At 37.7% G+C, this 23,732-nt stretch overlaps 1 protein-coding gene and 1 long non-coding RNA gene across 2 annotated transcripts in view; one reads left to right on the top strand and one right to left on the bottom strand.

Moving 5' to 3' along the window:
- Positions 1–23,634, top strand: part of slco2a1 (solute carrier organic anion transporter family, member 2A1) — a 23,979-nt gene extending 345 nt beyond the window's left edge. Inside the window, exons 2-14 of the mRNA XM_082190215.1 lie at positions 6,200–6,339; positions 7,159–7,321; positions 8,773–8,988; positions 9,080–9,178; positions 9,289–9,425; positions 9,775–9,850; positions 10,703–10,867; positions 11,054–11,261; positions 17,693–17,840; positions 18,922–19,082; positions 19,192–19,256; positions 19,686–19,806; positions 20,232–23,634. Of these exons, the coding sequence (XP_082046341.1) occupies positions 6,200–6,339; positions 7,159–7,321; positions 8,773–8,988; positions 9,080–9,178; positions 9,289–9,425; positions 9,775–9,850; positions 10,703–10,867; positions 11,054–11,261; positions 17,693–17,840; positions 18,922–19,082; positions 19,192–19,256; positions 19,686–19,806; positions 20,232–20,352 (1,820 nt within the window). The 3' untranslated portion in view covers positions 20,353–23,634. The remainder of the gene's footprint in view (positions 1–6,199; positions 6,340–7,158; positions 7,322–8,772; positions 8,989–9,079; positions 9,179–9,288; positions 9,426–9,774; positions 9,851–10,702; positions 10,868–11,053; positions 11,262–17,692; positions 17,841–18,921; positions 19,083–19,191; positions 19,257–19,685; positions 19,807–20,231) is intronic.
- Positions 1,130–6,192, bottom strand: LOC309514092. The gene is made up of 2 exons (XR_014211601.1): positions 3,187–6,192; positions 1,130–2,884 (listed from the first exon to the last, which is right to left on the bottom strand). It is a non-coding gene; the product is annotated as an uncharacterized lncRNA (long non-coding RNA).
- Positions 23,635–23,732: the final 98 nt, after the last annotated feature.

The raw sequence follows: 23,732 nt of genomic DNA, 5'->3' as shown, positions 1-23,732 counted from the left end.
AATGCAAGTAGGACATTGTGTGTGTGTCTGGTATATTTTATGTCTCTCACACTTGTAAAGCCAGGTTGTTTGAGGCCCTGAATGTTTAATTTAAGGTGTTTGACAGCAGAAACAGGTTTTGCTGTATTTGACTGTCAGTGCAGATAGACTTCTGTCAGTTTGAAGCCGCTGTGGATGAGGACCTCGGCCCAAGGGGAAGTATATATCAGATGGCTTGCCAGAAGCGATGCTTAGTTGAAGTTCAGCATTCATGCATTCATTTAAGTTTTTCTCTCAAGCGAATGTCTGTGGAATGTAGGGCTAAAATATAGTTCTGTCATCTTGCACATTATGTCTGTCATGTGTGCGGCATTTAATTATGGTGTTTTTGTGTTTGGAAATTGTTTGGAGAAAGATCCCCTGACCACAGACTGTTTTGTGTTACAAAGTGGTGTCAAAACTATTTCAGCTTGGCTTTACTAGATTTATTTGTAATTGATATAGCTGTTCATTTCTCTCAGTAGATCTTGACCATCGTTGCTGTTTACGCACCAAAATATTCTGTTTATTCTGATGGCTCAACAACTCATTTGATCCAACTGAGCTCGATCTAAATGAAATTTTCATTAGAAAGGGGTGGTGTAGACCTGCAATAACTCAATGAGTAGGAAAAAACTAAGCATGTAAACACTTGAATCTTCTCAGTTGGATTCAAAAATACCTTGACCAGAGATCTTATGAACTGGTCAGTGGAGTAGACTGAATATTTACTAAATATATACTTCAGAAAAGCTTTGAACATTTGTCAGATTTCCTTTTAAGGTATGTAACAAGGCAAAAACCACAGTTGTACTCATATTGCAAAGTTTAGGGTTCATAACAGACCTTTCAGAATATGAAATCAGGCTGGATCCAGTCGGAAATTAGTGATCGACCCCTATCTTTGTGATTAGGCATTATAGAAAACAGAGTTTGTCTGGAGTTGAAAAATCTTTTAGACTCATCACTCCACCTAAAGTGACAGTAACTGCTGTTGAATCACCTGTGACAAACCAGCCCAGAGGTTGTTTGTCAAATTAAAAGACGAGAAGAAAAAGTGTTTCGCACCGACTTCAGATCTGTTTTTTGTAATTGTGATAAATTGTTGGCATGTTACAAGCTAACACTGAGCAGAAACAATTCCAATGAAGATGGTTGTTTGTAATTACAGTAGCTAAGACAACTTGATATGACACAGATACAAGTGTCTGCTTAGTTTGCTTTACTTCATTCTATGGAATTCCTTTTTCGACCCCTTATTAGGGCACTGTCTGTTGTTGTGGTAATTTATTTCTAATGAATGAGAGTACAAGTTTCACGAGAAGCTTCACACACTCCCAAAAATCCCCAAATAGACTATTGACGATCCACAGCCTTGAGTTGTGTGGTTCTTTTGAAAGTTACTGTCCATTTGGCTTCTCTATGACACACATATGCTTACTTAGACTTTATGTGTTTGCAATAAGGGTGTGAGAGTGTTGTAAATGGATTGAGTATTTGTGTCTATGTGACCAATGGAGTATAGCTGCTCATGATAAACTGACAGGTTTTTACATATGTGTGTTTTGTTCATCGGAATGAGTCAGGCAGTGATGACGTATGTTGAAAGAAGGTGTAGAACATGCTGTTCAGTACTTGATCTGTTTACAATCCCTAAACCCCTTTTCAGATTGAAACTCATTTGAATTGACAGATAATACTGATATAGCATGTAGTACTTCTCTCTATTTTGCTAATTTTTTCTCTATACTTAATTACCGGTAATTCTGTTCAAATCAGAAAAAAAAAGACATTGACATCTCAGCAATTTAGCCACCTTTATTTTAGTTAAATGCAGACTGGGATTTCAAAACAACATTGTTAACTTGAACTTGTCATTAGAAATTGCACAGAGGAAATATAATTTATTTGGGCGACACTTGTTCGCACTTGTTGACAAAGAAATGAGTAAATTATTAAGAAAAACTGTCACATTAATCTTGCATTTTTCCACTTATTCTACCATCCACTGATTTACTCTTGGCTTTATGTAAAATTGTCATGCAACGGTTAATTTACTCTTTACTGGGACAAAGATTTGTTAAATCTATATTTCATAATTCTGGAACAGCTTCTATAAAAAATTTCAGTTGACTTCATTGGATCGTTGCGGACTTTTTTTCTTTTTTTTTTCGAGTCCCATTTGCGAGATTTTCTTTGAAGCAATTCCATGTGAAAATCGGTGAATTCAAACATAGCTAGCAAGTTCATAATTTTCTCCGACATCAGACCTGAACTTGAGAGACATGATTATTTTCCAGTCATTATTAATTTATGTTTGTCATCACGAAATGAAATGTATCCTTATAATATGAATATAATACAAAGTTGGATTGTGCTTGTTTCAATCCAAAGTGAAACAGCTCCTGAATGTCCTGTTATTTTTGTAGCTGTGGTGTACAGGATGGGCAAAAATGATTGGGACAGGCTTGTACTTTCTGACTGTTTAGGCTTTATATCCTGAGGAGATCCGAAAATGTCTGCTTAATGGGTCCTGTAACATGTGATAGTGGTGCAGCAATGCATGTTAGACATCAAACATCAAAGTCAGTTCTTCCCCTGATTCTCTTTACTCAGCAGGAGTCTTCTTGTAGCACAATAGCTGCTGAGGAAGGGGGAAAATCCAGTTCTGGAAAGACAACGGGAACTGCTTTTCAGCACGTTCATTGAATCTTTCATCATTTTTTTTATTTTTTTTTATCTGTGGAGTTTGAATCACTCACTGTATCCTAAGAACATTAGGCCTGATCTACAATTTCAGTGCAATTCAAACATCATTAAAAGGCTCTGCTTATTCAAAACTATAATGACACTCTAACAAAGTCCCCTAAAGACACGTAAGTTCATTTGCCGGTCATCTTTGTCTATCTATTTAGGCAATAGTCAAACAATTTCTACAATCTACCTTGAATGGGGAAATGTATTTGAACTCACTGAAATCTCCAAATCTGTTTGATTGTTCTGTTTGAAATCACACACACACACACACACACACACACACACACACACACACACACACACACACACACACACACACACACACACACACACACACACACACACACACACACACACACACACACACACACACACACACACACACACACACACACACACACACACACACACACACACACACACACACACACAAACACCCATAAGAAACCTATGGAATCAAAAGAATAATCGTGGTTAATTTAACATATTGACACTCCCAGTTTCTGTTAATAAAAAGTAAAAAAACAAGCAGCTTTCTCATAATTTCAGCAGAACATTTTGAAGAAATTGTTATACATTATGTGAGGGGCCTTCCAATGTTGTGTTGGACAAGTCAAAAAGGTTGAGGACCATTGTTTACAGGCTAATGCAATGAAGAATAAATGAAAAGGTTGAAGAGTAAGTGAAAAACCAATGCCTCAATGGAAAAATCATTTGACACTTTTTTTTTTCTATTTTCCTAGAATGCATAAAGTGCCCTGTCAGGGTAAATGCATGAGGTAACAGTAGGACAAATGTCTGACAATAATTTTCTCATACATATGGCAGGATTGTTTTATTTTTGTTCTTCCAAAATTCCAAAAACGATTCACACATTGCTTCAATCCAAAACAAATATTTCAACATGCTTTGTGCTTACCCAAGGCTACTTTGTAATAGTCATTCACGGCGCGGCGATTGATCAAACACGTGCCAGCTCTGCAAAAGATTTACGACTGCTTGGGGAGAATTATGCACTGATGAACCTGCAAGCTGTAATTTGAGTAGGAACTTATGGTCAGGTTATGCTGTACGTGTGCTATTGCCTGCACTTTTGTTAAGGCCTAATAGCCATCAATATAGTAACATGCCCTGATCATAGTACACCTACTGTACCACAGGGACACATATTGAGTAATGGCTTCTGGAGAAAGATTGCTCATTGTGTTGGTTTATCAGAGAGTCTTGAAAAATCCATAAAAAAGAGAGATCTGCTCAAGCTTCCTTGTAACATATGAAATGATACAGACGTGGCTGCTGCATGTCGAATAATTCAAGCTGAACCGAATGTGGAACTGGCACTGGGGCGGAAAGAGGCACAAAGCTGCCATTCAAACGTCTAACAAAGGCATTTAGTTGGGCTGCTTGAGTGGACACAGCCTATCAAAATATTTCTGTAATTAAAAGCCTATTCCCTGAAAAACAAGAAAGAAATCATTGCAACTTTGTCATAAGCAGCTATTATGTGTGCTAACAAACCATAAAGCCGAAGATTTAATGGGAGCATTAGCTGTTCTAGAAACCATCGAAAGCATTGTGACTTGGCCTGCAATTGAGAGCTGGCGATGAGGATGAGCAAAGGAGAGGGATTTATGTCTTATGTTTGTTTAGGAAATCCAGTCCAGATCTCTACATGCCCTATCAGATTGCTTCATGCCTTTGAGAACTCTGCGAACTTTCCTCTGCTTTTGCTCATGACGTCTTAGGCACAAAAAATGCTATTTGGGAGCAGCTGCTTCTTTCTCAAACACACAAACAGGGAAATGTTCTAATTTATGAGCTTTAATCTCTACTGCATTTATGGCTTATCGTCAAGAACCTTTCTCAAGAGAGGTGAAATGCTGCTAGACAAGCATTACAATCAGATAATTTGCCAACCAGTACAACAAGTAAATATGGCTATAGCTCATGTGCTCCAGATTTTCTTTTTTTTCTTTTTTTTTTCTTTTTTGCATAATTATGCATCTCTTAAAGCATGTTATGATACGTTATCTCTACTCAAATACTTCATGTATGATAAACTAAAGGCCCATTCAAATTCCGAGTCTGTTCAGTCTGTTGCTGTCTGTCAGTGCGGTGTGAATTGGTCTTTAACTGAATTGACTCAACTTAAACACGTCCAAATAACTTGATTCATTCAAGTTTATCCTACCTGAAGTATTTGAGTAGAGATAGGATAACATGTTTCAATCACATTGAACAACAGTCCATGTTTTAATCAAGTAAAGTTAAAGTAAGATATTTTTGAGTGTATAAAGTTGGTAATAAAAGCACTAACAAACTTACATAGTTTTTCTTTTTAGGTTGTGTATTATGGTTACATTCATAGCAGTAGTAGTTGCTTTTTATATTAAAACAATTTAATTCTTGTTAGAAGGTCCTCAACCCTAACACGTCACATGCTCTACATCTTACCACAATGGTAACGATTGAACTGAAATTCTTTTTGTTCCACGTCTGTGACATACGAGTTATAATAAATAAAAAAATAAAAAAATGATGGTGGGGATTTGGTACTGTCCTTCATTTTTTGATTGGATTTTGAAATGTGGGTTTTGCACTCAAAAAATGAATGCAAGCTTGCAGTTAATTGATGGGGTTTAAGCAGACTACATGATTAGTGAAGTTGGCCATTTTCACTGGAAGTTATGACATGACAGACATAAAAAATGAAACATGCAAGGAAACATTCATAATTAGATCTATAACATGCATTTGCAAAATAGCTGGGATGAATTTTCATTTCATGCCTACTATAAGAATGGTATAATTTATTTCCAGGCTTTGGAAATGTACAGGAAAGGGTCAGATACTAATGGAGAGCAGACACACCACTGATCCAGTTTTCCATTTTATGAACCACCTTTGTGTTATCACTTATTTGCACAATGAGCTGCTTTTGGGGCAATGGCAGCTTTTAAAACAACAGTGTAAATCTTGAAGGTGATTTTAAGAGCTCTACGTTTGGTTTAAACTATGTTGCTTTTTCCATGGATGGGTTAAAGGCTGAGGACAAATTCCGAGTATGGCTTACTTGGCCTTCACATTACAAACCAAACACAAAGTGAACTCAGATATATTGTGAAATCCGTGTGGTTAACCTTCATGTTCTGAGGTGAGGCACTGCAGATCAAAGTCTGTAGAGATTTGGAAGGGAACTCTAAATTAAGGGAGTTGTTGTTTAGCTCCAGACGTGCAGTTTCAAATAACCCCCATGTGACACTGTAACAACACACTGATGAATGCACTTGCTCAGATCATAGAACATCAGGTTCCTTTATTATTGGAGAATGTTTAGTACACTTGACAATTATAATTGGTACACTCACTGTAATCATAACCTGTATGTCTGACCATTCTTCATTTTCTTGCTCTCTCTTCCTGTAGTTCTTCGTGTTGTGTCATGGCCTGCTCCAGCTCACTCAACTCTTATATAGCTCTTACTTCAAGAGCACCATCACAACAATTGAAAGACGCTATGGCCTTGACAGCCTCTCTTCAGGAACCATATCTTCCCTCCATGAGGTACAGACCACTCCATACAGTCTTACAAAGAGTTTATGGCTTGCTTAAGTGGAAACATTGAAAGTCTAATAAATAATGAAGTATTTAGATATTCACTTTTTTAAAACTGAATTTTACAGGTCAGGCCTTTTCATCTCATCATTTTTACTGCCCTTCACAATTAACTGGTTGTTGAATGTCAGTTAGTGTTACTATATTGTTGTATTGTGGTTTTAAGGTGACGTGATGTGTAAGGATACACAATATTAAAATCTTGCAGATACTAAACTGCTTAAATGCCCTAATTGAAATAAGGCCTCATCCTGGCTTAATCTAAGCGCTGTCTGTGAAACCAGGCCTAAGAGTGTTAAATTATTAGTGTTTTAAAGATTAACTTTAAGTGAGTGTTAAATGACAGCAAAGGTAATCTAATGTAAAAATAGGGGAAATGAGCATGTGCAACAGACACAGATCTCAAGTGAAGTGAATCCCTAATTATATAATATATAAGTCAAAAGGTATTTTTATGATAATGTATCATGAAATTATTAACTTAAAACGGTTTACCCTGCGGAAAAGTAACGGAAATATTTTTCATGGTTTTAGTTTTAGATACGATAGTAACCCTGTAACCAACCGATATTTCTGATGTGGCTGGATGTTTAAAGAAGTCTAAACTAGTCAAGCTAGTTAAAAAGGCTTTATACTTTAGGATATTTACAAGTAATCCTGCTGTTGTCAGGATGCTTCGTGTATTAGGTATATAAGTGCAATAAGAAAAAATACAGGCTGCTTTATGTGACTTGCCTTTCTGTTTTTTTGTGTGTTTTTTTTACTTAGGTAGGGAACACAGTGCTGATAGTGTTTGTCAGTTACATGGGTAGTCGAGTTCATCGACCTCGATTCATTGGAATGGGTGGCCTGCTAATGTCGATAAGTGCCATGATCTTAGCTCTACCTCACTTCCTGTCCCAGCCCTACACCTTTGACTCTGTCCTGCATGGTAAGTGTCATTCAGGCCATTGGCATCCATATTTATCTCAATGTGTATCTACAAAGTGTAAAAGTTATTTGAAAATATACACATCTGTTGGAATGAGCTCTGCACTCTCTTCCTCCCCATTTTCTGTCTTAGTTTGTTTTTATGCATGACCATATTGTTTCATGCCCTGAGTAGAGGATCTTAGACTCTAAGCTCATCAAAATGATAATGTCACTGTATTCATTTAAAAAGGCTCAGGACACTTTGAAGAAAACCAGACACAACAAAGTGGGGATCTAAAATAACAAAGCTGAATGATAAACATCAGCTTAGACATAACAGGGTAGGCAGGTCTACAGGAAGTTGCTGCCGAGAGACTCCATTTTGACCCTAGCCTCACTTCTTAGACAGGGTTTAGCATTAGGTTGGGGAAAAAACATGAAGAAATAAATGGATTGAGGTTGAAAGGGGAGAGGATAGAGAGAAAAAAGGAAAGAGATGAGGACAAAGGAGTGGAGAGATACCGTAGAGATGAGGACAAAGGAGTGGAGAGATACCGTAGAGATGAGACTGCCTGATTGATCAGACTGGAAAGAAAAACCTGGAATTTACTCCAAGAGATAATGATTATCTCCCTACACTTCCTTAAACCTTTTATTTTTGCTTCATTCTCTCACTTACCCTATTCTGCCTGCAGATACTGTCATTTGGACTTATACATTACAATGCTATGCAAAGGTTAAAGGAAACTTACATACAGTAGTCTTTAAAGCCGTGTTGTTGTTGTTGTTGTTGTTGTTTTTTTTCATTTACTCACCCACATGTTATTTCAAACCTGTACTGTATGCCTTTCATTCTTCTGTGAAAAACAAATGTACTGTAGAGTGTCCAAGCTGCTCTTTTGCATACAATGAAAGTGAGTTAAAAAGACCATTCTGTAAAACAGGTTGCATCGCTTCCAGTTCATGTCTTTTATATGTGCTTTGTTAAATATAGAGCTGTTTTACTCAAGATACCTTCAAAGGAGTGAGCAAAGATTAGGATACCTGATCTCCATTGCATATGCAGATTATGTTAAAGGTTTTTTTTTTCGGTTTTTTTTCACTAAGCTACTTAAATCGAATAAAAAGGCAACAATAAAAACAACTTGCTAGGTGAGATGATTGCCTTAAAAGTCCATAGATACCGGCATCAGTTTGTACTGCCGTTAACACTTTCTCCAACAAGCGAATGCAGACCCGTTTTCCTGTTTGTTCACGTAACATTCGGCATAAAACTAATTGTGTGGACAAGAGCAGCTTGGACAACCCTCAAGTTTTAAGTGTAAAATGCGGACCAATAGATATTTTGTCCTCATCATTCTAGTAAACATTTACTAAACATTTTACTAAACACAAATATCTGGATGGCTGATCATGTGACTGATAGTTTTTGGGATGAATGTGTTGTATTTCTGTGTTTAAATCCAACAGCGAGCAGACAGGATATGTGTGATGTGCGTGGGAATGCAACTGGTGCCGAGTCTTGTGGTCAGGAGGATTCACGGAAGCTTGTGGACACCAGTAAATTTTGGGTGTTAATGGCTACGGCCCAGCTGCTTTTCGGAATCGGTTCAGTCCCCATTCAACCTTTTGGCATATCTTATATAGATGACTTTGCAGGGGCTGGGAATTCACCTCTCTATATTGGTATGTTTCGGGGTTTTTTTTTACAAGAGTTTCTAATGTTCATTGAAAGAACTGTTAAGATTATTGACATTCTTGTTGTTGTATGTTGCAGCTATTCTCTTTGCTTTGTCAGTGTTTGGGCCTTCCTTTGGATTCCTCCTGGGCTCTGTGGTCTTGCGTATTTATGTGGATGTGGACAGATCCAGCACAGGTTTGTTTACCCTTTAAATGACAGCAACAACTTATTACTTTTCTTTATGTTAATGTTAATTGTAGACAGCTGCAGTGTTACATGTTATCTAGAATGATTCTTTCCTCTAGGGGAGGCGTTGGAGTTGACCCCTACTGACCCTCGCTGGGTTGGTGCATGGTGGATGGGTCTGCTCATCACTGCTGGAGGTCTTGCTCTCACCTCAATCCCTTACTTCTTCTTCCCCAGATCCCTTCAAGTAGAGAAGGTCAGTCATGGTTTTGTTTTAATGACAACTGAACACTTCACATGATCCTTCAGAGATCATTCTAATATGCTGATTTGGTGCTTAAGAAACATTTCTTATTATCATCCATTTTGAAAACAGTTGTGCTGTTCAATATTTTTGTGGAAATTATAACTTTTTTCAGGATTCTTTGATGAATAGAAAGATCAAAAGAACAGCATTTATTTGAAAAATGTTGTAACAATGTAAAAATTCTTACTGTCATGTTTGATCAAAAGCTGAACTTTTAGCATCATTACTCCAATCTTCAGTGTAACATGATAATTCAGAAATCATTCTAATATGCTGATTAGAAAGTCTTCTTTTGCAGTCTTTTGAATTGGAGGGTGACATCATGAAAGAGGACCCCAAGAAGCCAGAGAGCTCCATGCTGGATTTCTTTAAAAGTGAGTCCACTCTAACAGGTTCATTATGCATTTAGAGCAAGAATAGTAAGACCATTTTATTAGTATAGTTATGGCCATAGTTTACTTAGAGTTCTAAGTATAGTTGACATGGGTAACTGAAAATAAAATAAATTGGAAAAAATTATAATAAATAAATAAAGAAATAAATCAGAACAAATATTACTGTTGATGAGGCATACGTGTGCTGTTTATCTGTCTCGTGTCTCTTGAGTCATACAGCATGCTCAGGTTTTTACTGTAACAGGATCTGACAAGTTATGAATAAACCTGCCTCCAGGGCATGATTTGTAAGAAGCTGGTTTATGCATGATCATGTCTTCATTCATGTGTACTCAGTGCAAAACTGATTTCCTGCTGTACACTCATTCATATATATATATATATATATATATATATATATATATATATATATATATGAAGAGTTCAGATGCAAAAGCCTCTAAATGCCATCTGAAATTTTCTTATAGAATGATAATTTTTATCAAGCTCGTATATTTAAATTCAATAATTTCACTTAAATGGTAATGAAGATTACCTATTAATTGTCATTTAAGTGAAATTACTGAACTTAAATATACAAGCTTGATAAAAATGATCATTCTATAAGACAATTTCAGATGGCATTTAGAGGCTTTTGCATCTGAACTCTTCATATATACACTATATATATATATATATATATATATATATATATATATATATATATATATATATATATATTATATATACACACACACTATATACATGTATATAACCTTTAATTTATTAATGAATCAAAGCAATATGTAAACATCAGTTTCTTTCTCTTGTGGTCTGTCTGTGTTTTTGCAGTGTTCCCTAAGATGTTCGTCAGGCTGTTGCTAAGTCCTCTCTTCATGCTGCTGGTTCTGACCCAGTGCTGTTTCTCCTCTGTGATCGCTGGACTTGCCACCTTCCTCAACAAGTTCCTGGAGCGCCAGTACAGTGCCACTGCAGCCTACAGCAGCCTTCTTATTGGTCAGTCGACATATTATAATAGAATACATTATATATGAGTACAGTTTTAGGAGAAACGTGGCCCTAGTCTCACTGACATTGCTGTGTACAGTATATTTAGCTAAAATATGGCGTAGTCCCCGTGATTTTATACTGAGAAATATCCCGTATGAAAATATCTGTGAATGAATCTTTGTTTTCTCTCAGGTGCTTTAAACCTGCCGGCCGTTGCCGTGGGGATGGTGCTCGGTGGTCTGATTATGAAACGCTGGGTGTTGTCATTCAGAGCCATTCCACGTTTCTCTGTTGTAATGCTCACCATCTCCGTCTTCTGCTGTGTGCCTCTCTTCTTCATGGGCTGCCCCACACAAGATGTTGCTGGTGTTTACCCCAAAACATCTAATGCCACCAATGGGTGAGTTTCATACTCTTTTGAGTTGGTTTTGAGGAAATATTTTTTGCAATCTAGATAGAGCTAATAAATAAATAAATAAATAAATAAATAGATAAATAAATTAAATACATCTATAAAAGTTCATTTAGTTTTAGTCAGGTTTGGCTTGCTTAGGTGATAAACTGTAAAACAAACTATTCTCATTTGTTTGATTGCTTCCATGTTGTTTGGAATTTTCTCTGTTCAGTTAAATAATTGTTAGAAGACTGATTGCACAGACAAACTTTCATCTGAGTTCGCTCAAAGACACAATCACGATAAGCAAATTTTGGCAAATTTTGTCAGAAGTTCCCTCACCTCACATTTATGCATTTGGCTGATTCATTTTTACAAAGCATCTTAAATTGCATTCAAAGTATACATTTTAATGGATCATGGATCCCCTTAAGAATCAAACCCCATGAACCCATGAGTGTTAGCGCCATGATTTACTGTTTAAGCAACATGAACCTTTTATGTTATAGGGATCCTGTTTCCGTTTTTCCTATAAATCTGACAATTATTCAAATCAGAATAGTCAAAAAATCTTTTTTTAAATCCTACTCATCTACAAATCCTTAAATAATCCATCCTGCACCAACCTATTTGACTAATAACCTATTGAATACTTACTCCACCCCTACATTCCCGCAAAAGGTCTAAGATTGGAGGGTTAATTCTTCCTCCAGATCCCTAGAACCCGCCTAAAGACCAGAGGAAATAGAGTGGCTGGCCCCACTCTTTGGAATAACCTACCTAATCACATTAGAACGCCTTCCAATCTGAGTTTAAATCCTGCCTCATATTTTTTCCTTGGCTTTTAATGTGTAGTTCTGTCTGGTTCTTATGTGATTCTAATTGTATGTTTCTCATTTATTGTGCACCCTTATGCTCTTATTGTACAGCAATTTGGTCGGCCTGTGGCTGTTTCTAAATGTGCTTTAGAAACTTGAACCAAACTTGAACTTGTTGATTATTTTAGTGTTGTATCACATATGAAAAAAAGTGATATTTTTTTTAAATATACAAAAATGAACAAAAAATGTATTGCTAATATAGATTCTAAAGGGGACATATCATGAAAATCTGAAAAGTGACAACCCAGTAACTTTGTTTTGGTAAGCCTTTCTCTGCAAGCATGTAAAAAAATAGGCCGATCAGATTTCGCTCCACTTTCGACATAGGAAGGGGATCTTATTATAATATTACCTCCCCTTACTCTTCAAGTTTCCACCCACGGCGGCGCCATTTGGTTTACAACAGTGTAACCAGTTCTAACGCAATGGCAAAAGGTCGAGCAAAGCATGCAAACTGTTCTGTCGTTGGCTGAACAGATGAGCATAGGACACTATTTGACCAAAAAATTTCACCGCTGTCTTATATAAAGACTTCAGGGAACTGTGTAAACTTGTGTAAAAGTTAAACATGACGGTACATGCAAATCGATGAGATGAATCAATGTAACTCCACAACATCTAGCTACATAAATGTATCTACTAACCATTCAGAAATGTCCAGGTGCAGTTTAAAAGTTGCAACCTCTTCATGAGTCTCTCCGTAAGGCTGCACTCCACTACTGGTTATTTCTGGGATTTTGGATGAGTAAGACTATTTGCGTGTTTTGTTGATATTGTCGAATATCCGAAGCTTGTGTAAAGGATTCTTCTGAAGGGGGGTGGGGAGCAGCCCATTTGCATTTAAAGGGACACACAAAAACGGTGCGTTTTTGCTCACACCCAAAAAGGGGCAAATTTGACAAGCTATAATAAATTATATAGGGGGTATTTTGAGATGAAATTTCACAGACACATTCTGGAGATACCATAGATTTATATTACATCTTGTGAAAAGGGGCATAATATGTCACCTTTAAAATATATTTACATAAAGTTTTATGTAAATATTTATATTTTTAATCTAAACATATTTTTATTGTCCAAAAATATATAAAAATAAATACATTTTGCATTTACCCAAAATGCATTTTAAGATTGGATATGTGTTTTATTGCCCTTTTAATTTTTTTTATTTTTTTTTTTTACATTTGATAAATTGTTTTAAATTTGAGAAAAATATGTTTTCTTAATCCATGCTGCTACACTACAACATATATTTAACATATATTTGAAATAGGAGATATTACTATTGTAGTAAAAAAAAGTAGAATAAATACATTTTAATAGTATACTTTTAGAAAAAAAAGGTTCAGTATGGAACTTCACCCTGCGTCATGACGTTGACACTATTGGAATGCCTCTGTGTGTGTTAGTGTCTGAAGCATGTGTCTAAACGCGCCAATCTGATTGGCTGGACATATGGACACTGTGACGTAACGCAACACACAATGCGAGTCAATAAATAGATAATAGAAATGTGCGATGATAAACGCCCAGTCTTAACCCAGCCCAGTCCTGGCCCATTGTTTAACTCACTTTAGCTTATGTCAACTTATTTTTCCTCCTTGACATCTGATTAAATAGTAATTAGGGGTGTAATTGCGCTCTTTAATGTGCCGTAACAGATCACTGCATAGGCATCTCAGTTCAGGCAGTGTGGAGCGTGAGTGAACACGATAATCTCTTCCTCTTTAATACTAGTTACAGAATAAACATGAATGAACATCTGAACATTCGGCCTCACATGTGGAGTTGGCAGAAGCGGGATTTGAGATGAATAATTCCCTGTATTGTAGCGCTTTCCGCTGACTCGGAGGACCATGTTCTGGATCTTGAAGCTTGCTCTGTGAATTCTTCAGACCAGAACGAGGAACTCATACTTTCTGAGTCTGATTTTGAGTCTGATTTTGAGGGGTTGGATGCAGATAAGCAGGCGCGTGCCTCGGCAGAGCAGCTTCCTCAGTTTGCCACTTTTGAGGAACTGCTTGATGTTGTCACTTGTGCTGTTGCCAGACGAGAGGCAAGTGATTGTGGGTTCAAAATTGCGTTCTCACATCTGTACGAGTGCAGCCTCCAAGCCGCTATCTCCATGAGGTGACGAGATTGTGGAGGAATCCATACTCTGCTCGTTTACATATGCAAGCATCATTAACATACTCTATGACATTACATCAGTTTGGGGAGAAAGGGGCAATTAGAACATGTACCTCTCCTAGAGCAAAAGGCAGGCTTCTACAGTTGGTACTTAATTGTACTTAAAAAGGATGGGGGTTTCATCCTCAGAATCATCCCCCCATGGTTGTAAGGGTCACATTCGGTGGGCTACATGCACTACAGCTTTAGAAGAAGCTAAGGTTCCTTAACGGAGGTCTGGCTTTAGGGGCTTGTTGCCGTCGCAGATCTCTCATCTCTCAGGACGGACACCTTTCTCAAGGGATGTGGTGCGGTTTTCGATGGCCGACCAGCCAGCGGTTTGTGGGAGGACTCTTATCTCTCTTGGCACAAAAATTGACTCAAGATGGTGTTTCTAGCCCTGAAACCCTTTCTTCTGCTACATCAACAAAGAGTGGAAGTGGTACGACAAAGCAGAAGTGGATCTGTTTGCCTCCGAGAAGACAACCCACTGTCCCCTCTGGTTCACCCTCACACCAGGCTGCGCCTGTATTCCTTTCCTCCGATAGCTCTGCTCCCAGTAGTTCTAGCAAGGGTTTGCCAGGACTGAGTTTGCCTTCTTCTAGTGGCTCTGTTCTGGCTGGCCGAAGTGTGGTTTGCGGATCTAGTGTGTTTCTAGGATGGCCTCCCATGGGAGATCATCCTGATCCAGAGAGATATTCTCTCTCAAGTGAGGGTGATGATATTTCATCCCCGGCCAGAGATATGGAAACTTTGTGCCTGGCCCCTGAGGGAAGCAGCTACGACTTCTTTACCACAAGGGAGCCGCCTGCTTATATAATCCCAAATCAGGGGGAGGCAGCTGTAACCTTGAAACTTCAGCATATCAAAAAGGGAGCTGCCTACTAAATTCCCTTAAAAGGAGGCGCCCCCCCCCCCCCCCCCCAGGTTATCATAAGGGAGCTACCTGTTTCTTAATGGAACCCACACAGAGATGGAAGGCAGCTCACCTTACCTGGGAGATCGATGTCGCTGCCTAAATGGTGCTCAAAAGAGCGGAGGCCTCAGCAGAACGACTCTCCATAGCAAGAGGAGGCCAAAATATGCTAAACTTTAAAGACCGCTTATCACAGCGGCTCACAGAGAGCTGACACACTTGATGTCACTGTCAAGACAGAGCTCAGGTGAGCGGAGGCCTCAGCAGAATGACTCTATAGCGAGAGGAGGCCAACCGTACTCAACCTCAAAGACAGTTTACCAAGGCAGCCTCACAGACGGTTGATGCACTTGATGTGACTGTCTAGCTGGAGCTCAGGTGAGCAGAGGCCTCAGCAGAATGATTCTCTATAGCGATAGGAGGCCAAACTACGCACAACCATAAGGACAGCTTATCACAGCGGCCAACAGAGATTCGACACACTTGATATCACTGTCCAGACGGAACTCAAGAGAGCGGAGGACTCAGTAGAACGACTCTGTTTAGCCTCCTCTCGCAATAAAAAGGCCATCTTGAAGACAGCTTATCACACCGGCTCATCGAGGGCTGACACACCTCATGTCGCTGTCTAAATGGAGCTCAGAAGAGTGGAGGCCTCAGCAGAACGACTCTCTAAAAAGAGAGGAGGACAAACTACACTCCACCTTAAGGACAGCTTATCACAGCAGCCCACAGAGAGCCTAAACATTTGGTATCATTGTTCTGATGGAGCTCAGAAGAGCAGAGGCCTCTGCAAAACGACTCTCTATAGCGAGAGGAGGCAAAACTACACTGAACCTTAAAGACAGCTTATCACAGCGGCCCACAGAGAGCCGACACTCTTAATGTCACTGTCTAGATGGAACTCAGGTGAGTGGAGGCCTCATCTGAACAACTCTCTAGAGCGAGAGGAGACCAAACTGCACTCAACCTTAAAGACAGTTTACCACAGTGGCCCACCGAGGGCCGACACGTTTGATGTCACTGTCTAGATGGAGCTCAGGAGAGCAGAGGCCTCTGCAAAACGACTCTCCATAGCGTGAGAAGGCAGAACTACACTCAACCTTAAAGACAGCTTATCACAGTGGCCCACAGAGAGCCAATAAACTTAATATCACTGTCCAGACGGAGCTCAAGGGAGCGGAGGACACCAGTTCATGCAGAGGCGTTCCCATGGCATCAACGTCATGACGCAGCATTTCGTTTCCCTCTCAGCAAACTGTTTAATTCATACAATTTTATTAAAATTAAAACATTTATTAAAATGTATTATTTAAAACTAAATCCTTAAAATTATGCCATGATGGAAAACCCTAAAAAGTTCTATATATGAAGTGCCTAACAGTTTATATATAGAACCTTTTCTTCTAAGAGTGTAGTATACATGTATCTTCTATATTATAAACATGGTCAGTTGAAGACAGCTGGTTCTCACAGACACTGAAAACACTGTTAAGCTAAGTCTGTTCTTTGTCTTCTGCCAGTGTTTGGATTCAGACCATTGTGTTCTAGTGAAAGTTTGTATCTTCGAGTCCAGAACAACTTACAGTGAAAATGCCATATAATCAGTTGAACTAGCACACAGGTGAACAGCATGGGGCTTAGTCATTTAAAGTAGTTCTTGGAATCAGTTTAAGTTCACTTCACCATTCAAAATACTGTGTGCTACATATCTGAACACTTTCACTATGCCAACTGGGAGGAAATGAGGAAAGTATTTGACTGTTTTCCATGAACTTTATGAACATACAACTTTTATTGTGTCATTGTGAAAATAATTGAACGTTTAAACACACACCCTGTGACTCTGTTCTGGATGTTAAAGGAATAGTTCACCCAAAAATTATGTCATTGTTTACTTATGTTGTTCTAAGGTTTTATTCATTCTTCCATGGAACACAAAAGATGACATACACTGACAATGAATGAGAACTGGAGATTTTAACCTTCAAAAAGGACAAAAAAGCAGCATAAAAGTATCATGAAAATACAATAACAGTAGTCCATACCACCTGTGTGCTATAGTCCAGTCTTCTGAAGCTATACAATAGCATTGTGTGATAAACAAAATTAAATTTTCTTCCAGTCCAGTGAGATGTTACCTAATATGACTGGATATATGAGTCAGAGAATTGAATTTGAGAACCAGATCAGACCGATTCATGAACAAATCATTCAAACCAGTTTTATGAACTCTATCAACGAATTCATTGAAAAGAATCGACTAAAACTCAAAAGAAAATCTCATCAATCGTACATCACTAATCACACATTCTCATGAACATGCCAAGGAAAGCTATGAGGATGTCAATATTTTCAGTTAATAATGACAGAATTTTTGTATAAACTATTTCTTTAAGATTACGATTCATAAAATGTTTCTGTGTTCTGCAAGTGAAGGCTAAACTGTGTTATTTTATGCCCTGCAGGCTTCTTCTGCCCTGTAGTGCCAACTGCTCATGTCCCAGCGGCACCTTTAACCCAGTGTGTGGGGTTAACAACATTGAGTACATCTCACCCTGCCATGCTGGGTGCAAAAACTTCACCATGGATCCCAAGAACCCATACAGAGTCGAGGTAAATAAATAAATCTGACAAAACAGAACATATTTCATGTCATGAAATTGTCATCTCAAGCCAGAGTTCTAGCAGAGTCACTGCATGTATAGATCTATCCGTTTAGACCTTTATTTAGCTCATTACTGAGGCTGGATAGCAGCTCATTGTGAGCCTCTGCTGTACTAGCGACACCGAGCAAATGACCAGTCATGGTCTGTTAGCGATCAATGGGTTGAATCCAATCAATCGCTAATTAGTAATACTTCCTGGAGGAAGTGCTTTGGGGACTTAGGACAACTTTAGTGTTAAAGCTTCTGTATAATTGCCCAGCAAGAGACTTCCAGGAGCAGTTGATGATGAATTATTCTGTATGACACATCACATACAGTATCATACCAAGAGGCAATTATAGTAAGAAATAGACTTGTTTCTGGACTCCTATGCTGGTTCAATTCAGTCAAAACAGGCAATGGAGGACACTGTCATTAGAAGTCAATGGAGCACAAGAAAACATTCTAAGATAAGTGTTAGTATTAGCAGCATCTAATGAAACACTTTTAGTTATTGTACTTTTAAGTTTATAGTATCCTTATAGCAATAATGATGTTTGTAATGAAGATATGCACTCATGCAGGGGTTCTCAACTGGTTTTGCTAACTCAAAATGTACCATACAAATTGAAAATTATTAATTATTGTATTATTGGTTTGTTATTTTATTATGTGACAAACCATGATTATCCTTATGAACCTTTATTTATCGAAGTCTGGGTCAGATTTCATTTTACCTTGTGCAGTTTTGTTTTTCAAGGATATGCATGTCACACTTAATGTGACAGGTGAATTTGTGTCATATTGTATAGTTTGATTCAAGACCTTTTAAATAAAAAAGATACGGAAAGCATTTTCTCTTCACATTTAAAATATGATAAGCCTAGATATTTACATTTACATATAAAAAAAATATAAAAAAACAGTACTTAATTTTATATACATTGTATGGGTTACTGGACCCTTAACAGTTAACTTAACATTTACTGCTCTCATGTTCGTATTGAAAAACCATATCATAATAACGTCCACTATCTCTTTGCACACAGACTTTTAGTAACTGCCAGTGTATTCCTGCTATGGGCATCGCCAAGCCTGGCCCTTGTGCCAACGCCTGCCCTCACTATCTCCTGCCTGTAATGCTCATCATATCTTTAGCCGGACTTATTGCCAGCCTAACACACAACCCTATCTACATGATGGTGCTGAGGTGAGAAACACAACATTGCATTCAGTGTGAGAACTTAAAATGTAAGAAATTGAGTTATTGTATTTGATTTTATCTCATCTTATTTCACTCATTCTGTCTTTAACTATAGGTCAGTTCCTCCAGAAGAGAAGTCGTTTGCCATAGGGGTTCAGTTTCTGCTTTTGAGGGTTCTTAGTAAGTAAATGACCAAAATACCCTTTTTTTTAACTTTTATTTATGTATTCTTTAAAGTGTTAAAAGTTTTCTTTTCATTCAATTTTCCTGTAAGATCCTAAAACAAAATAATTGGTAGGAGAAAGTGGTCAGGGTAAATAACCATTTAAATTATTCTAACATGAGAACACTTTCCTGGAAAAAAAACAAAAACAATCTCTGTCTATGTGTGTGTAAGTGCAATTGCAATACTGTAAGTACTATACGCCCCCTTGTGGCGATGCAACAACATAGTTACTGTATATAGTCATATACTGCATATACTGTATCTTATTACAACAACATCATTACAAACTATCTATGCTTATTTAGAATATTAGTGCATATCAATATATATTTGTTTAAACTTGTAGTATAATGATTTATTTTTTTCTCTTTCTCTTTGCTTAGCCTGGCTGCCAGCTCCGGCTCTGTTCGGGATGACCATAGACTCCACATGTATTTGGTGGAAAACGGCTTGTGGGAAAAAGCAAGGATGTGGTTACTATGACAACAACCTTCTGAGAAACAGGTAAGGATATTTTCTCTTTTGACCTAAATACATTATAAAGGTACATTTGTGTCAAAACTCCTAAAGGTGGGTTTTAAATTTAGTGATCTTAAACACACATACTGTATACTTCACATATATTCAGCAACACAAGGCTAAAAATAGAAATTAAATTATGCTAATAAGTGTTTTTAGACTAATTACTGCACTGTAAAAAAAAAGTGTTGCCTGGTTGTCTTACATTTTTGAGTTCATTGAAATAAAAAAAATTGAGTTCATACAATGAAGGAGATTGGTTTAATAAATAGAAACTCAAAATATTGTGTTATCGTAACCAAATTAATTATCTAAGTTGATTTGACAAAAGATAAAAAGTTGTGATAAGAAATCATGAAAATAATGTTTTACAGTGTAGCACTGATGATGATCATGATGACTTGTTACAGGTATCTGGGGCTTCAGGTGGGCTATAAGACGTTAGGCATTATACTGATGGCATTTATTGGCTGGAAAATGCACCGGACCAGAGAGTACAGCTTAGAGAAAAGGCCAGAGGGACCCCTGTGATGCCTCAACCCTGCTTAACCTATCGGATCTCACTTTTGAGAACCTTCTCAGTGAGTTGAGCCCCTGGACATTTCTTGTCAGAAACCCCTCCTTCCAACATCTGGCTGGAATTCAGTTTGGATATTTCTCAAGTAACTGCTTGAGTATTTATTCCCCCCCTGCATGCATGCAGGGTCCTAACTGGAAAGATGCAGGGACTTTTCACCTCTGCAGTTATTTTGGTATTAATAAATAACTATGTATAGTAACTCAAAACAATTCATCATAATCTTAGCTGCAGTTTTCATCAGCAAATTATTTAAAGCTGGATTTATGACTGTGGCACTTATGAGGAGGACACAAAACATAAGAGAAATGTCTATATATGGTCCTTAACTTTGGTTAATATGCAATTGAATCATGATTCAAAATGGTTGACTGGGAAAATTATTTTTCCCTGTCCATATCAGGGTTTCCGTTGTCCGGTAATTGCCGGACATTGGCCGAAAAAAAAAAGAAATGTCCGACAAAATTAAATCTCTCCGGTCAAATTGTCCGATTAAAATTACCTAATAATCCCGCCCCCCTAACACAATCTGAATTTGAGAATAAGCCTAAAATGTATAAAACAAAAATACACCGACCTTTGGCTATGTTATAAAGGAACAGGCTCTACCGTTTGAAAGTTATTAAACAACATCGCATGCTGCATTTCAAATAAAGCGCACGCCTAAAACGGCTGTAATATAGACCTAAACAACGAACGAATGAGTGAGACGTTTCAAATATGGCCAGGCCCAGGCAGACTAGCCGTAAAAGCTTTTTTCAGAGGCCAGACGCGACGGACGATGGTGAATCAGGAACGCCTGAAGCCTCAGATGTCCAGACAGCTCCACCACCACCGGAGAAAAAGCAGAATCGGATCAAGACGAAGCAGCGAAGTCGCCTTGCGGAAAACAAGGTTACGCGGCTTATGCGCATTGCAAGTTGTGGAGAGACACTAGCCGCGTTTCCATTAGGCTACCCTTCAAATTGCGCAAATTGAAATTGCGAATTAAAAATACGCACAATGGAAACACGTTAATTTCGCAAAAACTCCCATTTATTGCAAGAACGTTTTTATGCTCGCATGAGGTGGTTTTTCAGCAAATTCGAAAAAGGAATATTTCGCAAAACTGCAATGGAAACAGTTTTTGCGCATTTGCAGTCACCTGACTTAGAAGACGCGGTGTGTTTGAGATCCATGTATAGCTACGCAAATAATAATAATTTTATATTATTTTATTATATTATAACATTTAATAAGCTATATTTAGAAGACGCTTTTATGCAAAAAAGGAACAAAGCTGAGTGTGGAGCGCGCACTGCATGGCACGGAGGCGCGGGCGTGACCACTTGCATTTTCCTATCAACAGTGGAAAAAACGATGATCATTTCTGGTCATACAGAAAATAATAATACATTATTCTCAACTACTTTTATTTGTGTAAACTCACAATAACAAGAAAACGTTGTGCTTTTGTAAAATAAAATAAAACAATCAGACGCACTTTCATGATCTCCATAAACTGGAGCGTGAGAACTGAAACAAAATATAGCCTATGTAGGCTAAAGCTTGAAATGTCCACTTTAAAACGAACAAATTCGAATCGAAAGCTAATACCTTCTGATTATGTACCTAATCCGTATGAAAGGTGCATTTCTCTCTAAAAGCGCATCTGCTTAACAGCGGAGATGGAGATGTGATTTTAGCCGACACTTAGAAAACAATAGTTTATTAATAATATTAATGGCTCTTCTCATTCAGCACTGCGGGAAAAACATCAATTCCAGGTTCTAATTTGGCCTTTGAAAACCAGTAAAATCGACATGTTTTCCATATTAATTTGTGAATATTTTAAATGTTTAATAAAGGGGCAAAAAGTCATAAACAAAAATCAGAAAATGCGTCGGTATTTACTTTTTTGCGCAGCAGTTTGTGTAGCCAGTTCAAATTAAAATTTTGGTGTTCAACTTTGCGTTTTAAAAAGACAACAACCGTTCATTTTTCCTTTTTCAATTACGGGTTAAAAAAGGAAAAACGAATGGACAAAAGTAGCCTACATGGATCGTTTGGACAGAATACGAGACAGAGTTCTTTATTAAATTCATAAAAGAAACAATAATTAGCCTATAGGAATACTGGATTCTAAATCTCAAATAAATGCCACAATCAAAACCTCGGAGCAGAAAGGGCGAAACACCCAGAAACTCCTTATGTGTCGTTCGCAGTACAAGGGTCTTTCCCTGCCATTAATGCTTGGATAACACGCCACGTCTCCTTCCATTAATCATAATAATAATGTCTAATGCGGTGGCTGTGATATTATATAAACCAACGTCCGTTGCCGTGATTTTTTAAATGACTTATCGTGAGAGAAAAAAGGACGTTTAGTCGCATATAACATCGGTTAATGGAAACGCCGTCATTTCGCAATAGTTTTTTATCGATATTTAGATAATAGCGCAAAACATTTGCGCAAATCTGTAATGGAAATGCGGCTATTTACACCGAGATATTCAGATATTTTATGTGGGGAAGGGGGATTGGTTTGTTAAACTATGAATGTGAAACCATAGTAAAAACAATTGCCGTTGATTGACGCCAATCGGACGTTCATGTTTTTTTTCCGTCTATTTGAAAGTTAGGCTAATAAACATGTTGCATTCTATACGGCCTGATTATGTCATTTTTTAAGTTACATAGCCTGCCTCCAGTTTTCCTCAACTTGACTAATTAAGAGGCAATATTTGACCGGCATATCATCAAAATGTCCGGAAAACGAAATCTCTGCCGGTCACTTTGACCGGCACCATTTTTTTCTAGCGGAAACTCTGGTCCATATATCTACTCTTCTATTTGAAGACTATGTGAAGGATGTGGAATGCTCTGTCTCATCTATCGCCAGATGCACACAGATACACAAGTGTGTAGATTATCAAACTGTGTGCCAGTTGAGGTGTGCAGCTTCAAATAACGATTGTAGCCTGAGCAGATTTAAAATGTTACTTTCAAATGTGAAGACATTTTAAAACTAGGCATCAAATGTTTGTAAAATATATTTTTATACCTGATATTGCTGTTTTATTATACCCTTTGTGCATATTGTTTTACCACGGTTCTTAACACAAATGACAAAAAGCTTTACTTATTGCTGCTTGGAGTAATGAATCGTGACTTTCTGATAAACTTTTTATTATGCAACATGTAACGTTTATTTACCAATGTATAAGTTATTTCAAATATAAAATGTGTTCACAAATTGTTGTTGTTGTTGTTATTTCTATTCGGCTGATATTTATAAAAGACCATTTCTGCCACAAAACAAAACCAAAAACAAATCATGATTTAGTGATTATAA

The sequence above is a fragment of the Leuciscus leuciscus genome (genome assembly GCF_965113295.1).
Source record: "Leuciscus leuciscus genome assembly, chromosome: 14".
Classification (NCBI taxonomy): Eukaryota; Metazoa; Chordata; class Actinopteri; order Cypriniformes; family Leuciscidae; genus Leuciscus; species Leuciscus leuciscus.
The sequence above is the reverse complement of the archived record's forward strand: the minus strand, read 5'-3'. Positions and strand labels throughout refer to the sequence as shown.